Source organism: Python bivittatus, unplaced genomic scaffold (genome assembly GCF_059951505.1).
Source record: "Python bivittatus isolate LINGU-HERP-01145 unplaced genomic scaffold, Pbiv_v1 ctg000980_np1212, whole genome shotgun sequence".
Taxonomy (NCBI): Eukaryota; Metazoa; Chordata; class Lepidosauria; order Squamata; family Pythonidae; genus Python; species Python bivittatus.
The window spans coordinates 66,443,039-66,465,142 of record NW_028277125.1 but is presented as its reverse complement, the minus strand read 5'-3'; the positions used below and the strand labels follow the sequence as shown (position 1 = coordinate 66,465,142).

The 22,104-nt window shown below is 37.2% G+C and overlaps 1 protein-coding gene across 2 annotated transcripts in view; it reads right to left on the bottom strand.

Annotated features, from left to right (window-relative positions):
- The window catches only part of INPP5A (inositol polyphosphate-5-phosphatase A), a 323,622-nt gene that overhangs the window by 209,737 nt on the left and 91,781 nt on the right, over nucleotides 1-22,104 (bottom strand). For both annotated transcript variants that reach the window (XM_088132558.1, XM_088132559.1), the window contains exons 3-4: nucleotides 20,738-20,838; nucleotides 16,986-17,073 (exon numbers count right to left, since the gene is read on the bottom strand). In XM_088132558.1, coding sequence (XP_087988684.1) covers nucleotides 16,986-17,073; nucleotides 20,738-20,838 — 189 coding nt within the window. The remainder of the gene's footprint in view (nucleotides 1-16,985; nucleotides 17,074-20,737; nucleotides 20,839-22,104) is intronic.

Genomic DNA, 22,104 nt, shown 5'->3' with positions numbered 1-22,104 from the left:
ATGTCTTCATATGTCTATGAATTCAAAATTCTCCATCATTTCAAAAAAATTTTTGGCAATTTGCCTTATGTTGGTTTAATTCCTTTCACAGAAGTTCTATCTTTTTGTGGGCAGACCTCTCCATTCCAACCTCCCAGCAGGCACCAATTTTCATAAGTCAAGTCTATTAATTCTTCTGTAAAAATACAGCTTTATGTTCACTGGGTGCATATATTCCTAGTATCATAATTTTAGTTTCATTCCACTTAATTTCAACGCCTACACATCTTCCATGATCATCATTTATTATTAATTTTGGTGGTAGTTGTGGGTTTATATACAAAGCAACTCAGTTTTTCTTGCCTATCGCTGCCAATATACTTTCTTGTCCCAATTATTTACTAATCAAATATTTGTCTTTTTTTCTTATGTGTGTTTCCTGTAAAAAAATTACATCTTGTTTTATTTTTTTTCAAATAATGAAATATCTTTTTCTCTTTTGAGGGCCATTGGCCCCATTTATATTCCATGTTAAACATTTAAGGTTCAAGTCTATGTCGTAAGTTTAGAAAAGTCTGTGCCTGTAGTGCTTAGCGTTTTAGCATCTTCCTCTTTTTTTTATTGTATTTGTTGCATAATTCCTTTCTTCTGTTCTGGTTGTGCCTTCTCCAACTCCTCTTTAAATCTTCCATAAAATCTCTCACCTTTTGAACTGAATTCAGTCGATATCTGAATTCAGTTGATTAAAAGTTAAAATTATTCCTTCCAAATGGTCCCAATTGTCCTATTTTAGTTTGTCTGTCAAAAAAAAATATTCTTTTCTCTTTCAAGTATTCTAATAAGCATTTCTTTCAAGACAATTACTTCTGGGTTGTTTATCCTTGATTTAGTGTTGAAATGTTGTAGAACCTAGTCTCTTGTCTTTATCCTGACAAAGTGCACAAGTGTATCTCTTGATACTTTTGTTTTTGCATAACTTGTATTAATCCTGTCCACTTCTGATTCCATATCTTCTTCATCCCATTCCAGAAATGTTGTCAAAGATTCCACAACTTTTTCTCTAATATCTTCACCAGGTTCTTCTGGAAATGCTCTCAATTTTAAGCAAAATTCTTTTCCCCTAAAGTCTAATAATGCCACATTATCTAAATCCTTTTCCATCTCCCTGTTTATTATTTGTTTTATTTTCCAAATAAAACAAGAAATTTTAAAAATCTATTATTTCTTTAACTTAACTTCTCCACTCATCTGTACGATAAATTCTTCCAATTTTTTATTCATCTTTTCTTCCATGATTGTAAATCTTTCTTCTATTCTCTCTTCCAAGGCAGTCAGATCTCTTTTAACTGAAGTACTTACTAATGCAGTTACATTATTTCCAAATTCCTCAAACATTCTGTGTTAAGAATCTGGACTAATCCCTTTTTCTATTATTTGTTGACCTACTGTAAACGATTCTCTCCTCCCTATAGTGGTTTCTGCAATTTTCGCTGCCTTTCTTGCAGTAGCTACTTTTTAAATTTGTAATCCAAAAAGAGAGCAAGAAAGAGAAAAAAGAAAAAAAGAGAAAAAAAAGCCAAAAGTATACTTGGAATAAGCAGCTCCTTATTCATCTGTGTAATATTGCATATCTATATCCCTCTTAGTACCTCTTTAGTCCCATTTTGTAATTTCACATGTCCATCATCACATGATCTTTCACAACTTTCTGTTTCCATTCCCAGCTTATCTCTCTGTTTAAGGAAATCAGCCAATCATCCTTCTTTGAAAATATAAACAATTCTTTCCCAGAGAGGTATGCATTATTTAATTATTTCAGAAGTACTTTGTTAATACAATAGTATTCCAAATTAGTCTGTCCCCTTTTTAAACTTTCACAATCTAAAACTCCAGGCAAGCTTTTTGCTTTTTAAATCCTTTTAACCATTTTTCTCCCTCTTTACTGTAATCCTTCTCATAGGTTGAAGACACATTCACCCAAGTGGCTTTAGGTGTTCTATTGATTTGAAGTCTCTTTTCACTGTAAATTCCTTCTGTCGAATGTGCATTAGAAAGTGGATTCGTCAAACCCAGTGTCCTTTAGGCAGGCTTTGCCTGAGGCTTTGAGCACACTGTATCTTCCCGCGACTCTAGGTGCTCCACTTGGGAGTCACTGACAGATCCCCTCCAGATCCTGCAAGCTTCCCCCAAGGAGATGGCCTCTGGAGCTCAATTGGGCAATGTCATGGCTTCTCCTTCTCTGGGGAAGCTCTGTTAGCTTGGGTACTACTCCCAGCTATTGGTATTTGCCTTGGCAGCAGCACCAGTTTTTCAGAGATGTGTCAGTCCACCATATTTTTCACCTGGAAGTTCCAAAACATGGCTGAGAAACAACTTGATTACCATATACTTAGTTGATGTCTCTCTCTGGGGGAGATGGGCAGCATATAAATGTAATAATTAATGAATAAATAAATAAATAAATAAATAAATAAATGTTAAGTGGAACCAACCAGAATTTTCCCATCAAAATGTATTTTCTTCTCCCAAATTTTGCATCCATTTTATCCAACAGTTTGTTCTATCTCTGTATCATATTTCAGTAACAATTTATATATAGCCCTAATAAATTATTTTGATTTTATAAAAGCATTTCAAATTCTAACATATTTCTCAATGTCTTTCATTCTTTTTTAAAATCGCTTTTTATTTTTCCAGTTATTTACAGATACATTAACTTCTCCCTTCCTTCATTGAACAGTTTCTGCTGTGTCTTTAAACTGCCTTCTGAACCTGAATTTGTTTTTCAATCTAATTTAAGCATAAAATCTAGTTAGCATTAGCCATAGTTAAGATTACTTTCAGTGTATTAGTACAGTATAATCCTATTCAGGTACATCAGATATAAATTGCACTGTATCCAATGGGGCTTACCTCCACGAAATGGTTACATTTTGTATATTAACAGAGTTATCTGTCTGGAATATGTTTCACAAGTATAATGTTCAACAAGTTATTATGAGTCAGAAGTATGGCAGGCATATAAATCTATAAATAAATTTTATGAATGCCTCTAGTGTGAAATTCTAAATAGGTAATACACAATATATTAGGAAATGTATGCATTATTTAGAATATCTGCCTATCAGTTAAATTCATTTTGCTGTACATTACTGAAATTTCTATTTGAAAAATTATGCAAAAGAAGATGTGACTTCAGACTGTCTTATGGTTTTAATATAAAAAAGAGCATATAGAATGAAGTGCTGCTTTCTTTTCTACCATCAATACTTCATTATGGTAAATGTAATAATTCTAAAGCTCTAATATACCCATTAGTTCATAACACTAAATAGCATTCATGCTATTTGTCTAGCAAATCACAGTGTTCTTATTTATGAATTAGATGAATGTCTACTGGCAAATACATCAGCAAGTTTTTTTTTCCACATAGCACTGCATTGTTTTGTAAGCAATTATTTTCCAATTTCACCATTGGAGAGACAGCCCTGTTCCAAGAAGAGAACTTTATGTAGCAATAATATATGCCTTTCAAAAGGTTCTTTACCTACTTCCATCACTGCCACACTACAAATTTTAAAAAGCCCATTAGTTTGTATTCAAATCTCACAGAAATCAATGGAAACTGTGTGTACTCACAGACCAAGACACCACGTTGAACCATCATGCTTTATCCTATTACATTTTCCTCTGACAGCACAGCAAGCTTTTCTTTTTATTACTTTATAAAACTTACTTTCTGAAACAACAGATGAGTGAACATAGCAGATCTGTGTATATCTATTCAGAAGGCAAGTAATGGCCTAAGAGAGTGTAATTCTATATGACAACATATAGAGTTACAGACTCTGCTTAGTAAGAACTTAGTAGGACTTGACAGTAAATATGTATAAAATGACAGCCTAATTAAGTCTCTTTCTGATGGACTTTAGTTCAAATGCTCTCACTAAGCCTATACAGGTAATCCTTGGTTAGCGACTTCCCTGTTTAGCAACTGAAGTTACAATGGCGCTAAAAAATGTAACTTTATACACAACTTGTACTTGTGTATTAGTTGATTCACTTCAAACTTATGACCATCACAGCATTCCCATGGTTACGTGATAGAGATTTGGGTGCTTCACAATTGGCAGGCATTTATGACATCACAGCATCCCCCGGTCATGTGATTGCCATTTGCAAGCATCACAGTTGGCTTCTGGCAAAGTCAATGGAGAAGCCGGCAGTAAAATCACAAGTTGCAGACATGTGATGTCTCACTTAACAACCACAGATGATTTGATTAACACCACCAGTGGAACTGATATCATAAGTCAGGTGTGGTCATGTGATGTTTCACTTAACAACCATATCGCTTAACAATGGAATTGCCAGTCCCAATTGTGGTCGTTAGTAGTAGCAGTAATCTTTATTGTCACTGTACTTCTCATACAACGAAATTAAATGCCACCCCAGTGCAGCTTTAAAAATATAGAACACATAAAACACATAAAACACAACCTTCACATTCCATATTGCACAACCCCTGATGCTGCATTAACACTATACAGACCTGTGACTTGTCTAAACCACAACTGCCTAGGTTCAAGCAACACTAAGGTATCAACCACAGAGTACAGACCAAAATGGCTGAATCCCCATATCATGCTATGCCAAAATCAGACTAAGGGTATTATAATTTAGCATGATGCCTGAATCTTGCCATATGTTCTTGTCTGCCCTGCTCTGCTCTCCTCCATTTTTTCTCATAAGTTACAATGCACAGCTTGGCAAAGGAGGAGCCTCTAGCTGTCTTCAGTCTGGAGATGATGCAGACTGCAAAGGAACCTTGTTGGGAAAGTGAATCAACTAATACACAAGTACAAGCACAGACTTGTCTTCATACATAAAGCAAGGAGGAAGAGGAAAAGGATCATTTACCTATATACAAATTCATCTGTCATGATTTTCATTTGTAGGCTTCTGAGTTTAACTTGATATTTCATGAAAAATATCAACAAGATAAGGAAAATATGCAAGGGATGGCTTCTGGAATTCTTTCTAAACCTTTACCAGCGTTAGCTATACAAGGCATTTATATTTTCTTATGTGTAACAAAGTAACATGTTGTATTTCTTCCCTTCAATGTATGTGTGGCACTGGGAACCATGGGATGGGCCACATATATTCTACTCAGTGTCACAAGATGCGGAGGGAGAGTGACTTAGAATACAACAGTTGGTGATATTCTAAGCTATTGCCCAATTGCCTCTCCTGTAGGGATGCACTGGAGGAATTTTTTCCTCGCAGCTTCTAGCAGGATCCAGTTTATTTTCAGACTCAGTTTTGATCCCATTCACTTCTGTTTTCAGAGTTATCCTACTGTGGACAAGTCTTCAGTCCCTTTGCATAATTTCTTTCAAACATTCCCTTGGGTTGGAAAGTATAAAATGAGTGTGTTTAAATGTTCACCACTTATTAAGCAAAACTGTTGTTCTCTGCCAGATACCATGTCAAAACACCAATTGAAATCAATTTACCCACAGAAACATTGAGCATAGATCCAAACATGCTCCTGTGATTGATTAGAAATAAAAGAAATAGGTAATCAATATTTACCCAGAAGTAATCAATATAACATATATACATAAGCTCACTTACAAAGAATTATACAGTAAAATCCTGTCACTTTTACATTAAGGAATATAGGCAAACATCTGAATATCCCAGGACAAAGTTTATGATAAAAATGAGCTGTAATTAAGATGATTAGTTTAACCATTCCTCTTAAAATAACAGTAATAAAAATATACTAATATTGTCGTGGCTACTTCATTGTGTATACTTGTACCAATAAGTATTTGGCAAATGTAGAGTTTGGAGGCTGTATCTTTTTTTTTCAATGTGAAGAAATTATTTATTTTTTGAATGACATGACCTTTCCTACATTAAAACTTAAAACACTGCAGCCAAAAACTGGCTCAGAGGAAGAGGTTTTTTAATATAAAATTATTATTGCATATTAAGAAAATATTTTACACTACATTCCACAACTGCATATTTTATTTATTTATATATCAAATTATTTATGTATCTATCTATTTATTTATCAAATTTGTCACCACCCACCCACCCACCCACCACCACCCACCACCCAAAACGACTCTGAGCAGTTTACAAAGCAATTAAAATCAATTAAAATACAATATAAAATGATCCCGAATAAATAGAAAATAAATAAAATCCAAGAACAGATGTTAAATTGGCAGTAGCTTGGGGAGAGTCATCAAGACACTAGCCACCCCCAGGATTGGGTAAGATTCTTGTCACCCCACACAAGCTGGCAGAGCCAGGTGATTAATTCTTTCTGGAAAGCTGGGAAGGTAGGGGCCTGCTGCACTCTGGGGGCAGAATATTCCAAAGGGCAGGGGCAATGGCAGAGAAGGCTCTCTTCCTGGGCCCTGCCAGACGACATTCTCTCACTGGCAGGGTCCGCAACATGCCCCCTCTGCCTGACCGGGTGGGATGAGTTGACGTAATGGGGGTGAGATAGTCCCTCAGGTAATCTGGACCCATGCCATGTAGGGCTTTAAAAGTAATAACCAACACCTTGAATTGGACCTGGAAGCAAACTGGGACCCAGTGCAGCTCCCGCAGTAAGGGTGTTATATGTGCCATTCTTCAGGCACCTAAGATTATCCGTGGGGTTGCATTTTGAACCAACTGTAGCTTCCAGATACTCTTCAAGGGTAGCCTCATGTAGAGGGCATTGCAATAGTCTAACCGAGAGATGACCAGGGCTGAGTGACTGACCGGAGAGCCTCCTGATCCAGGAAAGGGCATAACTGGAGCACCACATGGTTGGGCAAAGGCCCTCCTGGCCATGACTGCTACCTGGTCCTCAAGCAGGAGTCGTGAGTCCAGGACCACCTCCAGATTTTGCACCAGGTCTCTCTGGGCAGTGCAACCCCGTCCAAAACCAAAGATGGTAAATCCCTGGATACTGAGGGGTCTTCAATTCATAGCCACTCCTTCTTACCAGGGTTCCTCTGAAGCCTATTGGACCCCATCCAAACCCCCACAGCCTCCAGGAACCACGAAAGGGTGGTCACGGCATCACTCAGGTCACCCAGGATAGAGATGTATAACTGGATATCATCTGCATATTGATGATACCTCATCCCATGGCGGTGGATGATCTCACCCACTGGTTTCATGTAGATGTTAAAAAGGAGTGGAGAGAGTACCGAACCCTGCAGCATCCAACAGAGGAGGGGCTGTGGGCTGGACCTCTCAGTCCCAATCAACTCCAACCTTGCAGGAAGTAAGAGAACCAGCACAAGACTGTGCCACCCACTCCCAACTCCCTAAGTGGACCCAAAAGGATACCATGGTTATGGTATCAAAAGCCGCTGAGAGGTCAAGAAGAGCAAGGATGGACACACTACCCCCATCCCGCTCCCACCAGAGGTCGTCCATGAGTGCAAGCAATGCCATTTTTGTCCTGTATCTGGGCCTGAAACCCGACTGAAAAGGGCCCAGATAATCCATTTCCTCCAGGATCCTCTGGAGCTGCAATGCCACCACCTTCTCAACCACCTTCCCTAAAAAGGGGAGGTGGGAGACTGGATGAAAATTGTCCAGTATGGTGGGATCCAGTGATGGTTTCTTGAGGAGGGGATGCACCAGCATCTCTTTAAAGACAGCTGGGAACACTCCCTCCCTCAAGGATGAATTCACCACTGCTAGGACCCACCCACATGTCACCTTCCAAGCAGCCTTAACCAGCCAGGAGGGACACAGATCTAGTTGACAAGTGGTGGCATTGACTGTCCGCTTCCTCAGGTTCAACAGGATCAAACTGTTCCCAGATAACAGGGTAAGATTGTACCCTGGGCATCTCTACAGACCATGTCTCACACTTGGCATCCAACTGGAACTGGATCTGAGTGATTTTATCCTCCAATTGCCCAGAAAACTCCTCTGTGCGGCCCTATAGATGGGCCATTGGGCCCCTCTTTCCCAAAAGGCATCGGGTGATCTTAAACAGGGCCGCTGGGCAGCATTCTGCGGATGCAATAAGAGTGGAGAAATATAACACAACAATGCACATTTTTAAAAATATTCATCTTAAGATCTACTGATCTATATAAAAAAAACCCTGTTTATCTTGAAAGCTAGCCTAAAGACTGTAGCACTTTCTTCTAAATAAACACGTGTAAGATTGTAGTGTTGAATTCTCCTTTTACTGTATGAGAAGTATAAGATAGGTTGGAGGACATGCTGTTGTATTTCAGGAACACAACTGGTTCTTTGAATAATACTGAAAATGCAATGATAAAAAAATATTACAATGAACAACCATTGTACAACCAATGAATGAACAACCATTCATTAAGCGACTGTTCAAAGTTATGACGGCACTGAAAAAAGCTACTTATGATCAGTCCTCGCACTTACAACCATCGCAGTACCCCTGCAATCATGCAATTGTGATCCGGGTGCTTGGCAACCAGCTCGTACTTACGATGGTCACATCCTGGGGTCACATGATTACCATTTGCAACCTTCCCAGCCAGCTTCCGGCAAGCAAAATCAATGGGGAACCACATGATTTGCTTAACAACCATGTGATTCACTTAATGTCATAAAATTGGATGCAGTCACGTGATACCTTGCTTAACAACAAATTTTCCAAACCTTATTGTGGTTGTTAATCGAGGACTACCTGTACACCTCAGAACTATGCACATATCCTTTGAAATTATTCCAAAAGCTACATTTGGGAATAATCAATCAATTAACAATGTAGTGTAATTCTGCTCTACTTCAAAGCAAATGAACTAAATGTTCGTTTCTTCCAATAGTTCAGATCCAAAATATTTGGTTGGATTCTTGGTATTCTCTGAGCTTGGCTGTTTACCTGCAGATGTTTTGTTACCAACAGTTTAACTATGAGTTACATATATTCTCTGCAACTGGAACCATAATATTCTTTAAACTTTTAGTCTTCAAGCTATTTCACTGATTAAAACAAAGTGTGTAAGTTTGCATTATTAATGGGGTGGGGAATCTATACACCAACAAGTTTTTATTACTATTTATTTGATTTAGAAGCCACCTGACTCATTACTTTGGATAGCTTATAATTAAATAGAAAAAAGAAAAAATAACATTTGTCCAACAACAACGACAACAAATCTATAACCAACTGGAAGACTATATCTGTATCACAAAAAAAATAAAAAATAAAAACGCTAGGGGCCCCTCAGCCATCCTATCACAAGGCCTGGGAGAACAACCAGGTTTTTAATAGCTCTTAGAAAGTCATTATACTGGGAACACTACAGATTTCTCAGGATTAAGATCAGTTGTGCCATACTTTTCCATGTATTCCAGAAATACTTTTAGGATCAAGTAGGAGAAAAAGGGATGAATACAGTAGAAAAGATCAGAGTATTATGGAGTTTTTGCCTTTCTTCTAAACAATTGAAACTACTTTTTAAAATAATCAATCTAATACCAATCAATGAAGAAAGATCAGGAGGGGATCTTTTTCATGTTAACCTTCAAAACATCTCAGTGTCTGAAATAAAATATGTTTTATTTTTTGAGTAGCATCTCCATTTATTTATTTATTTGTATTTCAAATTGGTCACCCCCATCTCACTGGAGAGTGACTCTTTTATTTATTTATTTTATTTATACTTTATTAAGTATTCATCAGATTTAATTATAAAATCTGTTTCAAGAATAATTTCAATAAACTGACTCAATACATCTTTCTTTAATAACAAACATGTTTTGTTTTGTTTTTACAAATTAAGTATTTGCAGGTAGCCACTCATATTTCCACTTTTACAAACCACACGCCCCAGCCAAAATGCCTCTGCTGGATAGTTTAGGCATTTCTCTGACATTTATTTTACAGTTTTAAACAAGTGAATAGGAGCAGGAAACCTCTGAGAAGCACAACATTCCCAACCTTAAAATCCCCTAAAACTATCCAAAATTGACTTGTAAAAAGCAATTTCAGGCCATGGTGAGAGTTGGGGGCTGTTGAATGGTTTACCTCCCTAACTCCAAATAATCCCAAAAGCAAACTCAAAAATTTTAAAGCTGCCTTTTCCAGTGACATCATCACATCACCAGAAAGCCTCCTGCAACCTTCCAAAAATATGAAGCCCCAATCCCTCAAATGTTACCTACCTTACACTACATTTTGTACAAGTGAAATGTCAACTAACTGAATCAATTGATCAATCAATCAAACCCATAATACAGTTCTGAATAGAACCCAACAAGGATCAGCAGAAATGCGGAAGCCTTTGCAGTAACTACTGCCATTGTTTATAAAATGGATTTTCAAAAGTCTGGCTTAATTGTTATTTGCTAGTAGTATCTTGGCGATGTAGTTAATCAATGTCCTCTTTCCATAGGTATCCACAACTGGACACAGTGATGCCAAAATGACAAAACATTGCATCATGATGTCAGAACAGAAGCTCTACATATAGTATTTGTACATGTGTGTGATGTCATATGCAAGCAAGTAAGGTGCACAATTTGCATCAGAACCCTCCTCCCCCACCCCGATTCCATTTTGCTCCAATATCAAAATGAAGACGTTTAGCTGTTTGGGACAGGATGCATGTTTTTACTTATGTTGATCTGTATGTACATTCTGTACATAGATTATGCAGTTACTATTGATAGTGCTCTGTTATGCACAGAGAGATCAAAAGAACTTCACAATTAGTTCTGCAAACGCAGCACCTTTATATGTTCCTTTAACAATAACTCCTCACCTGGCATGCTGATGCCATGGATATTCATATGGAGGTGAAACATTTGCACTTTGAAAAAGAGGCTGTAGTTTCATAGGGTTTCTTGATGATAAACAATATGCCAAAACATTATTTGTTTTAACCATGGTTTGAAAACATGTTGACTTGTTTCATACAAAAGGCTAACCATAAATGATGGCTTATAAACCATGTTTGGGTTAGCATATCATTCCAAAATCAAATAAAGGTACTGAGTGAATTAATAGACCTTTTATTAATATCAGCCAAATTGTCAACAGGTTTCACAATGGAAATGCCATAAAAGAAGGCTTGGAGTTTCTTTCTGTCCTAATCCCAAGGATTTTTTAGCATCAAGGTCATTAAAGGATTTAAATTATGTGTTTACTGCCAAAATATATGATCTCTGGAATAAGAACACATACAGTGGGGCAAAAAAGTATTTAGTCAGCCACCAATTGTGCAAGTTCTCCCACTTAAAAAGATGAGAGAGGCCTGTAATTTTCATCATAGGTATACCTCAACTATGAGAGACAAAATGGGGGGGAAAATCCAGAAAATCACATTGTCTGATTTTTAAAGAATTTATTTGCAAATCAGGGTGGAAAATAAGTATTTGGTCACCTACAAACAAGCAAGATGTCTGGCTCTCACAGACCTGTAACTACTTCTTTAAGAGGCTCCTCTGTCCTCCACTCGTTACCTGTAGTAATGGCACCTGTTTGACCTTGTTATCAGTATAAAAGACACCTTTCCACAACCTCAAACAGTCACACTCCAAACTCCACTATGGCCAAGACCAAAGAGCTGTCAAAGGCACCAGAAACAAAATTGTAGACCTGCACCAGGCTGGGAAGGCTAAATCTGCAATAGGCAAGCAGCTTGGTGTGAAGAAATCAACTGTGGGAGCAATAATTAGAAAATGGATGATTTTCTAATCATAAAATGATCATAAAATGATCTGGGGCTCCATGCAAGATCTCACCCTGTGGGGTCAAAATGATCACAAGAACTGTGAGCAAAAATCCCAGAATCACACGGGGGGACCTAGTGAATGACCTGCAGAGAGCTGGGACCAAAGTAACAAAGGCTACCATCAGTAACACACTATGCTGCCAGGGACTCAAATCCTGCAGTGCCAGACGTGTCCCCCTGCTTAAGCCAGTACATGTCTGGGCCCGTCTGAAGTTTGCTAGAGCGCATTTGGATGATCCAGAAGAGGATTGGGAGAATGTCATATGGTCAGATGAAACCAAAGTAGAACGTTTTGGTCTAAATGCAACTCCTCGTGTTTGGAGGAGAGAGAATGCTGAGTTGCATCCAAAGAACACCATACCTACTGTGAAGCATGGGGGTGGAAACATCATGCTTTGGGGCTGTTTTTCTGCAAAGGGACCAGGACGGCTGATCTGTGTAAAGGAAAGAATGAATGGGGCCATGTATCGTGAGATTTTGAGTGAACACCTCCTTCCATCAGCAAGGGCATTGAAGATGAAACGTGATCCCAAACACACCGCCTGGGCAACGAAGGAGTGGCTTCGTAAGAAGCATTTCAAGGTCCTGGAGTGGCCTAGCCAGTCTCCAGATCTCAACCCCATGGAAAACCTTTGGAGGGAGTTGAAAGTCCGTGTTGCCCAGCGACAGCCCCAAAACATCACTGCTCTAGAGGAGATCTGCATGGAGGAATGGGCCAAAATACCAGCAACAGTGTGTGAAAACCTTGTGAAGACTTACAGAAAACGTTTGACCTCTGTCATTGCCATCAAAGGATATATAACAAAGTATTGAGATGAACTTTTGATATTGACCAAATACTTATTTTATGATTTGCAAATAAATTCTTTAAAAATCAGACAATGTGATTTTCTGGATTTTTTCCCCCATTTTGTCTCTCATAGTTGAGGTATACCTATGATGAAAATTACAGGCCTCTCTCATCTTTTTAAGGGAGAACTTGCACAATTGGTGGCTGACTAAATACTTTTTTGTCCCACTGTAAGGGAAAAAAAGTGATCATTATATTTGAAATTTGTATTCAATGTAGATAGTCCCTGGGTTAAGAATGTCCAGTTTATGAACGACCCATAGTCAAAAACAGAGCCTACTGTAGCAAAATTTGAGTTAAACACACAATGGTTCAAGTTAATTACACAATACTACTTATATAGTATTATACAATAATATTGTTCCGGCTTACATACAAATTCAACTTAAGGACAGACCTTGGGAACAGAACTTGTTCTTAAACTGGGGATGACCTGTATAACACTGGTTACGATATCACTGATCTTTAGATGAAGAAATTCAATTAAATAAATATTTGAAGTGTGTTTGTACAGTATGTGTGTGCATGCACACATATATATTAAATTAAATAAATAGTTTACATTCATTAAAAGGAAAGGAAAAGGGGGGCAGGCGGTTCCCACAACAATTTGCCACATGAATTTTTTGAAGCTGTCAAAGGCAAACAAATCATTTTGCATGCCTAAATGATGGCAAATAGTCTCTCTTTTAAAATCATAAAAAAGGTAGATACTCAAGCAAGAAGCCTCAAGGAAAAGTGAACAAAGAGAGGCAATAAAGGAAGAAACAAGGTATCTGTAGTGGCTCCTTTCAATATGCATAGGCTTAGAACTGGCAATTCCTGAAACTGTGTGGAATAGGCCAACTGAAACTATCGGTAGGGGAGAGCTCATCTGGCTGAAGTTATGGTGGCCTGCCATGGCATCCAAAGGGAGATGGGGAGCCTTGTAGATAAGGATGTAAAGCATACTTTTACTCCCATTCAAATAAAGTTATCATCTAATCTGGGCTAATATGTTTTTGACTGGGGATAACAGTCAAGGGACTGTTGGGACTAAGGACTGAAATTCAGACAGAATCACCTCTACGGGGGGGGGGGACCCACACAGAAGAAAAATGAAAACCAAATAGAAATCCAGCTAGATGTTCAAATTACAAAGATTAAATCTCAATCTCATATTTATAAATAAATCTACAAAACTGCTACATATATTGTTCAATAGTCTGTACCTTTTTCTGAGTTCATTTTAGAAGGAAAATATTGTTTTAAACAGAAATAAATAAGCTCATCTACATTAGGCATTGAGATGTTGAGATGATGAACAAAAAGGAGGCAGAAAACTAAGTCTGTGGATCACAAAAGTCTTTATCCTATGTTAGGAACCGCAAAAACAACCTGTCTTTCTTCTCAATCTTTCCACCCTCTATAGTAAATTTGGGGACACAAAAAGAGCTTTGGGGCAAAGAGAAATCTAATCAACTGCTTGAGGACAGCCACCATTGGAAACCAGATGTGTCACAAGAAACTAGATCTAGTTCTATAATACAACCTTCAGAATATCCCCAAATTTGCAAATGGAATATTCAGCAACCAAATCTCTTAGATGCCAAGAGGCTTTAGTTGTGTGTAAAAGTAATACCCTGGCTCCACCTCCTGGTGAGAGTGTGCTCAGCATAAGAGATTGGGGGGATGGAAGGAATCAAGAATATTTAGTCTTTTTTTTCCCCCAGAGATAAAATGGTCTTCAGAACTAATCAAATATTTGAATTATCCTTGTACTAAACACAACTATATCAGTCTTCCTGTATCCTTTTATCATATTTAGAAAAGTTCCTTGTGACAGATAATATTCTCATCAAGATCCAGCATGTTTCTTCCATTTCTGGGAACACACTGAAATTTTCTGAAACCCATTAATAACACTCACAGGACTTATGTACAAGATAAATTTTACTCAATTTCCTTTTTCAGTTAATGGCCAATTAATTGAGCCAGGCTTGACTGAAAATATTGCTCAAATGTCATTAATTAACAAAAATTAACTTTACAATGTTTGTAATTATGAGAACATGATTTTAAGGTAATGTTATTCTATATTGTAGCATAGTTCCTATCTTATTTAAAAGTCACATTAGGTTAAAGTACGGGCATTTATACTGAAAGTCAAACATTTTCAACATTCATTACAAATGTATTCATGTTGGTTCACTCTTTGTTATTTGGTTGAAGTACTCTTCCCTTCTTATTTTCAGTCTTCAGATTCTCTGATAAATTAAGACACTTACAGCAGAATTGATTTCAGCAAGTCATAGTTTTGTTCATTATATCATATAGTTCTTATCTGATATGACAATATCACAGATGTTTGTAAACCAAGTACTCTTTATCACAAACCAAGTATTCATTCATTTCCTTTTTATCATGACTTATCTCTGAGAATTCAACATGGAATGCATAGAGGTCTCCTCATTTGATCCCCAAAGCAGTAGTGGATAGGCTGGGAAGTAGTTAGAGTGAGAGTGATTGGCCTGAAGTCACCTAGTAAACTCCATGATTGAGCTGGCACTTGAACTTAGTCCAAAATCAACATCTGAATAACCACAGTATACTTCTCTACCCTGGCAACAAACTGAATGAGATGAGAAAAATGAAAATGGCATTAGGAAGATGTGCAAGTAGAAGAGTAAAAGGGTGCTGAACCACAACAAACTTGTGGCTGCATTCATACAATAGCCTAACCAGATCAGTTACAAATCTAGAGACAGCATTCATTCAACATGCTGCAATTGGTTAGTTTTAACTTAATGTGTTGTGAGTTCCTGCCATTTAGTTAGCTTATAGTTCAATATATTTTGTAAGCCCAGAAAAAAGATTAATGCAGTAACTAGATTAAGCATATTGTATAAACACAGACAATAAATACATTCAATCTGGTGCTGGTTGTGTAACTTGAATCAAATATGCCACTTATGAACTGAATACTGAAGAAATTGATATATTGAAGAAAGAGAATTTATAACAAATATTTGCTTATTTCTTTTGATAACATTTGTGAATTCGAAAAGGCACTATCAGATTCCTCCTAATTTTTTTGCCACCACAGATTAACATAGCTCTCCCCCTACAATGATAGTCCAGGTGTAAACTTAAACCTGAAATAGATGCAAGGCAAACTCACAAACATACACACGTGCTTAAATGCACCCATAACATATACTTATTGCCCTTCTCAAGATCTGACAGAAATTATATTACTCAGATTTTCTTAGTGTGGTAATGGAAAAAGAAGAACTGTAAAGACTATCAGGACAGAAAAGAAATTATGGCTTTGTTGACTGGTTCCTGGTTTACTTTCCTTTTCTTTCTCTCTCAAAAGCACACAGATAGTATCCAAGATTCTCAGTAGCAAGAAAAGTCTGTTTCAGTCTCTGTGTTTGATGGAATGTTCTTTGTTTATTCTGGGTATGTGGTTTTAACCTATGTTCTTGGAAAGGCTGGGGACAGGTTGAATACATGCAGCTTTTATATGGCTAAGGTTTCCTGTAGGTTTGTGGGAAGATATAGTGGTCTGTGGTTTCTGGTTCTTAAATTGTGTGCAATTTGTTTATAATTTTTAACTTGGTTTCTTGTGGAATGGGTTTTCATGCTTTTTTAATTGGATGGCTGATAGTTTTGTGGGGTTATTTTTCTTAGTTTTGTGTTTGTGGGAGTGTGTTTGTGAGACAGTTACTCTATTGAGGAGATGTGGATTCTCAATGCAAACACAATAGCAATCTATAATTAAGCAACCCAGAATTTGTAACTCAAAACCATGACCTCAAAATTGTATCTTGGGGTAGGGAAGGGCTGGTGAGAATTCAGACAAACATCCAATTCTGGTTTAGAATTATATGTGAACTGGCATTTTACGATAATATGCATATTATGTTACTAATATCTTACTATCTTGTGAGGATGTTTATCTTAAATAGCAATTAAAATATGTAATTAATCTTTTTGTTCTCATGGCTGAAATTTCTGCTACTATGTGGGTATGTAAAGTCACCTATTCTATGTGGTGGATTAGCTCCAGCCATTATCACACTGCTGCTAACAGATATTAATGCCTGTTCTGTCTCTTTAAAAATGGAGCTAACATCTAGGGTAATCTAATTAAGTACATTTGTGATTGCAAATTAAATACACTATTTTTATCACCCACAATAACTCTCAAATAAAACTTTATGTGACCCTTCCCCAACCAAGTTCCTCCAGATATGCCAAAAATGCAATTCCTAGAATTCCCTTGACCATAGTCTTTGATCAAGTTTCCTGGGAATTGTATCTAGAGACTATCAGGTTAAGGAAGCCCACCTTTTGTAAAGATGAGTAAGTGAAGTCATCCACAAGATACAAAAAAGTGTCAAGAAATGTACCGTAAAATGTTCCTGCGACTTGAAATTTTCATCCAGATAAACCCGGGCTCTGTTGTAGTCTTTCATTGCATCACTAGATAGCAATTCTCTGAAAGATTTAAAAAGAAGACATGCAGAGTAAATTTGTTTTAAAATATTAAGGAGCTGTTCACGAAAAATCAAAACATATTAACAACTCCTTACTTTTTTGGAAGCTGTAAGAGAAATCAGCTATGAATGAACAATGAAAATAAATTGCTGCATTTCATTAATTGCTATCCTACTGTTTATTTTTTGGGTTCTCCTTCACAAGTCAAGCCATGCACCTTTGCAGGTACCTTTCAAGCAAGTTCCACTAACGGGAAGCTTAGTGTAATAAGAATGAGAGTGGGAATCATTAAGAGTCTTTCTAGTGCTCAGGAGAGGGCACTGTTTCTCTTCTTTCAGCACAGGAAAGACCATTTCTTTTCATATTCATTTATGTGGTGAAAGTATGTCTAAAAAAATTAAACACCAAGAATAAATGATTATCAAACAACATCAGACAGAAGATCTGTGGGAACTAATTTTGTTTGAAGTGGAATATAATTCATTACTGTTGTGTACAGGTGAAATAATCAGGAAAAAAAAATTGTATCCATTCAGGATGGAAAGAACTATAGCATAGAGAATTCAGCATTATCAAAAGACAGTGTACCTGTTGTAGGGGGTTCTTTCTTTTTTTTTTTTGAACCAATAACCAGATTGACCCTGACTCAATATATACAAAGCATTGTAAACTTGGAAAATTGATTGGGCTTTTGTATGTCCCTCCAGTGGTGGTGGCGGTGGTGGGCTTTTATTTTACAAAAGGAAAGCATACAACTTTTTTAAAGGAATTGTAAATTATAAATGCTTTCAACTAGTCCAGAATTTAAACTTAATAATAAAACTATTTTTTATTTTAACTATTTTCTGTAAGCTCTTAATCTATACTATTTTCTTTAAAGTCCAATTCCACTATATTCTCATATTTTTCTCTTCTACAGTGGTACTTTATGAACCCTGGATCATTACAGGATCATTTTCCTCAAGAAATCAAGGAACAAGTATAATGTTTTTGACTCATTTATTTAACTGGGTTTTTATCTAGTTTTAGGACTTGTGTGGAGGACAGATCACATTTTAGGTCATACATATTCAGAAATATTGAAAACTCAAAAGGGTTCACAAACCTTTAAGCACCACTGTATATCTCTAATATATGCATATTATTGATGACCTCTATATTCCTCATCTTAATCCCTGTATATCTCTATTGCCACTCTCTATAGAGCTATACCCCTTTCTCCACAGAGTTCAATCTGTCTTTTATTTTTTTTAGTTAATGTTTTCTATTTCTGTTCTGTCAAAGTCTTTACTTTTCTGCTTATTTGTTCTTGGCTGGGCTTCTTCATTCTTCTCCTCCTCCAAATCTTTGTTCCCTCTGAGAGAAATGGCTTGGAGAACCTTTACCTCACACCAGTTCTAAGGGAAGAAAATAAACACCTGTCTCTCCCCAGTTGTCTCAGCTGCTGCCTTCTTTACAGCTGCCTCTTTCTCATCACGGCTGTCTGTCTTTTAGTTTGCCTCTCTACTTGACTCCTGGGCTTTGGGTCTGTTTATTCAGCCTATTCTTCATGAGGCCTAGGGCTGCAGAGTTCCCAGGTAGCCATCTTGTCTTCCCGCCTGCCTAACACTGTTTGATTGGCAGCTGGGTCGTCCTGACGACAGGGGAGGGTAAAGAGGGGGGAGGAAGGAGGATTGGCACTTATAATCTGCTCAGGCACACTGTCCTTCCACAGTACCAAAGTGTATAAATTTGATAAATAAATAAAACTTTAAACTTCCAACAGTAAAACAACTGTTCAGCTGAATCTTTTAAGTTGTTAGCAAAAGAAATATGGTTCACATAAATTGCTAAGATAGAAATTTTACATGCGGAGTGAACGACGAAAGCTTGAGTTCAAGCATCTTCCACCAGGAAGCATACATCTTTTATGGTGAACTCTGGCCTTCATGAATAGTAGAGCTTTTCAGCTTCAAACTTCTGTGGAGAACTTCTTAGTTTTCTTTTTAAAAAATAATTCTTACAATGCTGCTGACATTTTCAAAGCTAATCAGTATTGTCAGTTTATCTTTTATGGAAGCATCATGCAAAAATTAATTGGCTGCATCTGTAGACATTCATTACACTCACTGCTAGGAAGGGAGCAATGTTATTTTTAGGATGTGGTAGGCAGAAATTCATTAGGTCTGTTGCAACTATTGAATTTTTGTCTGGAAAGCCAAACGTTGATCTGAAAGATTAATGCAGACTGTAGATCAGCTCCATATTAAATGTTAAAGCACCAATATGAACAAGGCCGTTGTAGAGATTTACTTTCCTGAACTGCTTTTTAAAAAATTCATTATTGTTATCCTAACATTGAAAGTGATTACATGTTGAATTGCTTACCATATTCAGTAGAAATGGTAATGCTTGCTAGTTCAAGTTCAAATAATGTATTTGGTGAATGATCAGAACGATGGAGAGTGTGTACAACAAAAGTACACAACAATAATGTAGCATAAGATAAAAAAAAACAACCCAAATGTAACATTCTAATGGCACAACACGTTATATAATTCACCCTGTATGTAATATTTATTCTTCATTACCCCAAACTTATTTCTGTGATAATTTGTGTATTTTAATAGCTGCAACAGAAAATTCAGCTACATTATATGTAGTATTAAGCTTGTTATCTGATAAAAAGAAAGCAAGGTTCTGATTACCCTGGCATAGGTTTCAGTAAGGGGAAGTAATGCTTGCTATATCTGACCTGTTTTCCTTCCTTATTCCACAGTTAATGCCTATTACTTTGTCTGATGGGAAAAAAATCATCTTTTTCTCAAGGAGGGGCCACAACTTTGCATATAATGAGCCTCAGGGCAAATTCCAGGCTCTCCAGTGAACAAAAACAATCAAGGAGGAAAGCGATAGGACAAACAGCTGCAAGGTTGCCCTAAGTAAAAGCTAAATGTGAAATCCCTCTTATTTGCCCTTTGGACAGCATGTCACAGGAATGGAAGTGTGACCATTCACTGTTCACAAAATAGCTGTCAAAATGTACATGGCAACTCTCAAAGCACTAATTTACCAGAAAGCAAACTTGTGGGATGGCTCCTTGCCACACTCCCTGTACCACAGGACACTTGATGATCAACTGCCAATTTACCTTGTGGAGTTTTTTCCCACGAGGTCAGCATGTTTACCTACAAGAAACTGAGCTGCAGAGAAGGTCTATGGGGCCTATATGGAGTCCAAGGGCATTCTTGGAAACAGTATTGTAGAGGCTGGTCTTTGCACTATGCTGGTTCCTTTTTAATTTTGTTTTAGAACTAAAATAATATTTTAACATATCAAAAAAATAGAGAAAAGCAGGCACTGAGGGCAGGATCTATGGTGCAAGGGTCTATGGCTTCCTCCCAGAGCTAGATAAACAAACACTGATTTGGTATAAAGCAGCTTCCTATGAATCATATTTTCCAACACGGTTAAAGTCATAGCAAGCCAAGTTCAAACAAGTAGTGCAAACAATTCTCTTTCTAAAAGTAGTATTGGATTATAAAACAACATACTTAATCTAGGGGTGAATGGAGTGATAATTTGAAGAAGGTATCAAATGGTTTGCATTTCTTTTCTTTTAAAAAATAATGAAATTTGACATAAGCAAATAATCTAGCTTTGATCTATCTTTCTTGTTACTTACTTAACAAACTTGTCCACGTGAGACATAGATGCTTCATAGTTTTTCCCTCCAAACTCTTGACAGTGTAATGCCATGAAGTGTGGTTTATGTGCATGTACAACCTGCAAAATAAAATGAAGTATGAGTACAGCCACCATCCCAAAATGACATTAAAGGAAGCCTACTAAAAATCAATGTTCAACAAATCAATGTTCAACTATCACAGTAACGACTCACTTCAGAAACAAAATTTATCAAATCCCAGTTACATGCTTTTCTGAACACTATGTTAAGGATTTTGAGATTGTAAGTTTTCAGAGTTAACATTTTTCCTATAGAGATATCATTTCTGTGCAGCTTCTTAAAAAAGGAGAGAGACAGAGACAGAGACAGAGACAGAGACAGAGAGACAGAGACAAAGAGAGACATGTAATGTAGCTATCAATCCTTGGGTACAGATTTATGGGTAAATAAATCACATTACTGCTCATTTGCATGATACTGTCTTATTAAACATGACATGTCTGCAAGGCAAATGAGATGAAATGACCCAAAGTTTTATGGGATAGTTAACTGGAATACCTTCACTTTATATACCTGGGAAACTACTGTAACTTTTCTTCTTCTCCAACCCAAATACTATTTAAATTAGGGTAGCGATCCGACAGTTTGGGATGAGGTACCATCAATATGCTGATGATACCCTGCTTTATATCTCCAACATAGGCCCTCTGAGCGATGCTGTGAATGTTCTGTCCCAGCCTCTGTAGGTTGTAGGGGCTTGGATAGGGTGCAATGGGCTTTGGCTCAACCCAGGCAAGACTGGGTGGCTCTGGGTATTTGGGCCTTCTGATGCCAAGGCTCTTCCATCTTTGGTCCTGAATATTGTATTTGTTTTAATTGTTTTTATGATTGTTCACTGCCCAGAATCACTTGGTTGAGATGGGCATAAACCATGACATGTTTGGTTTATGCCCATCTCAACCAAGTGATTCTGGGCAGTGAACAATCATAAAAACAATTAAAACAAATACAATATTCAGGACCAAAGATGGAAGAGCCTTGGCATCAGAACCAAACATACAACAGATGTAATGTGGTGAAACAGGTAAACAGATGAACAGCTTTTATTCTTATACAGATTACAAAACTGACAATGAACTCTTCCTTGGGGCCACATTAATGTATATTTTTCCTGTTGCTGAATTGGCAGAAACCTAAGCCTGCTGAAGTTATGCTGTCCTAGTAGCTGAGCCAGAGTAATGAGGCTTCCAAATGATGCTACCTTTACAGCTTGAAGATAGCACAGCAATGTTTCTTGGATTCCCTGGCTTCATTTTCCCTCTCACCGAATATCCCTGCTGGTGATAAAAACAATCACCAATCAC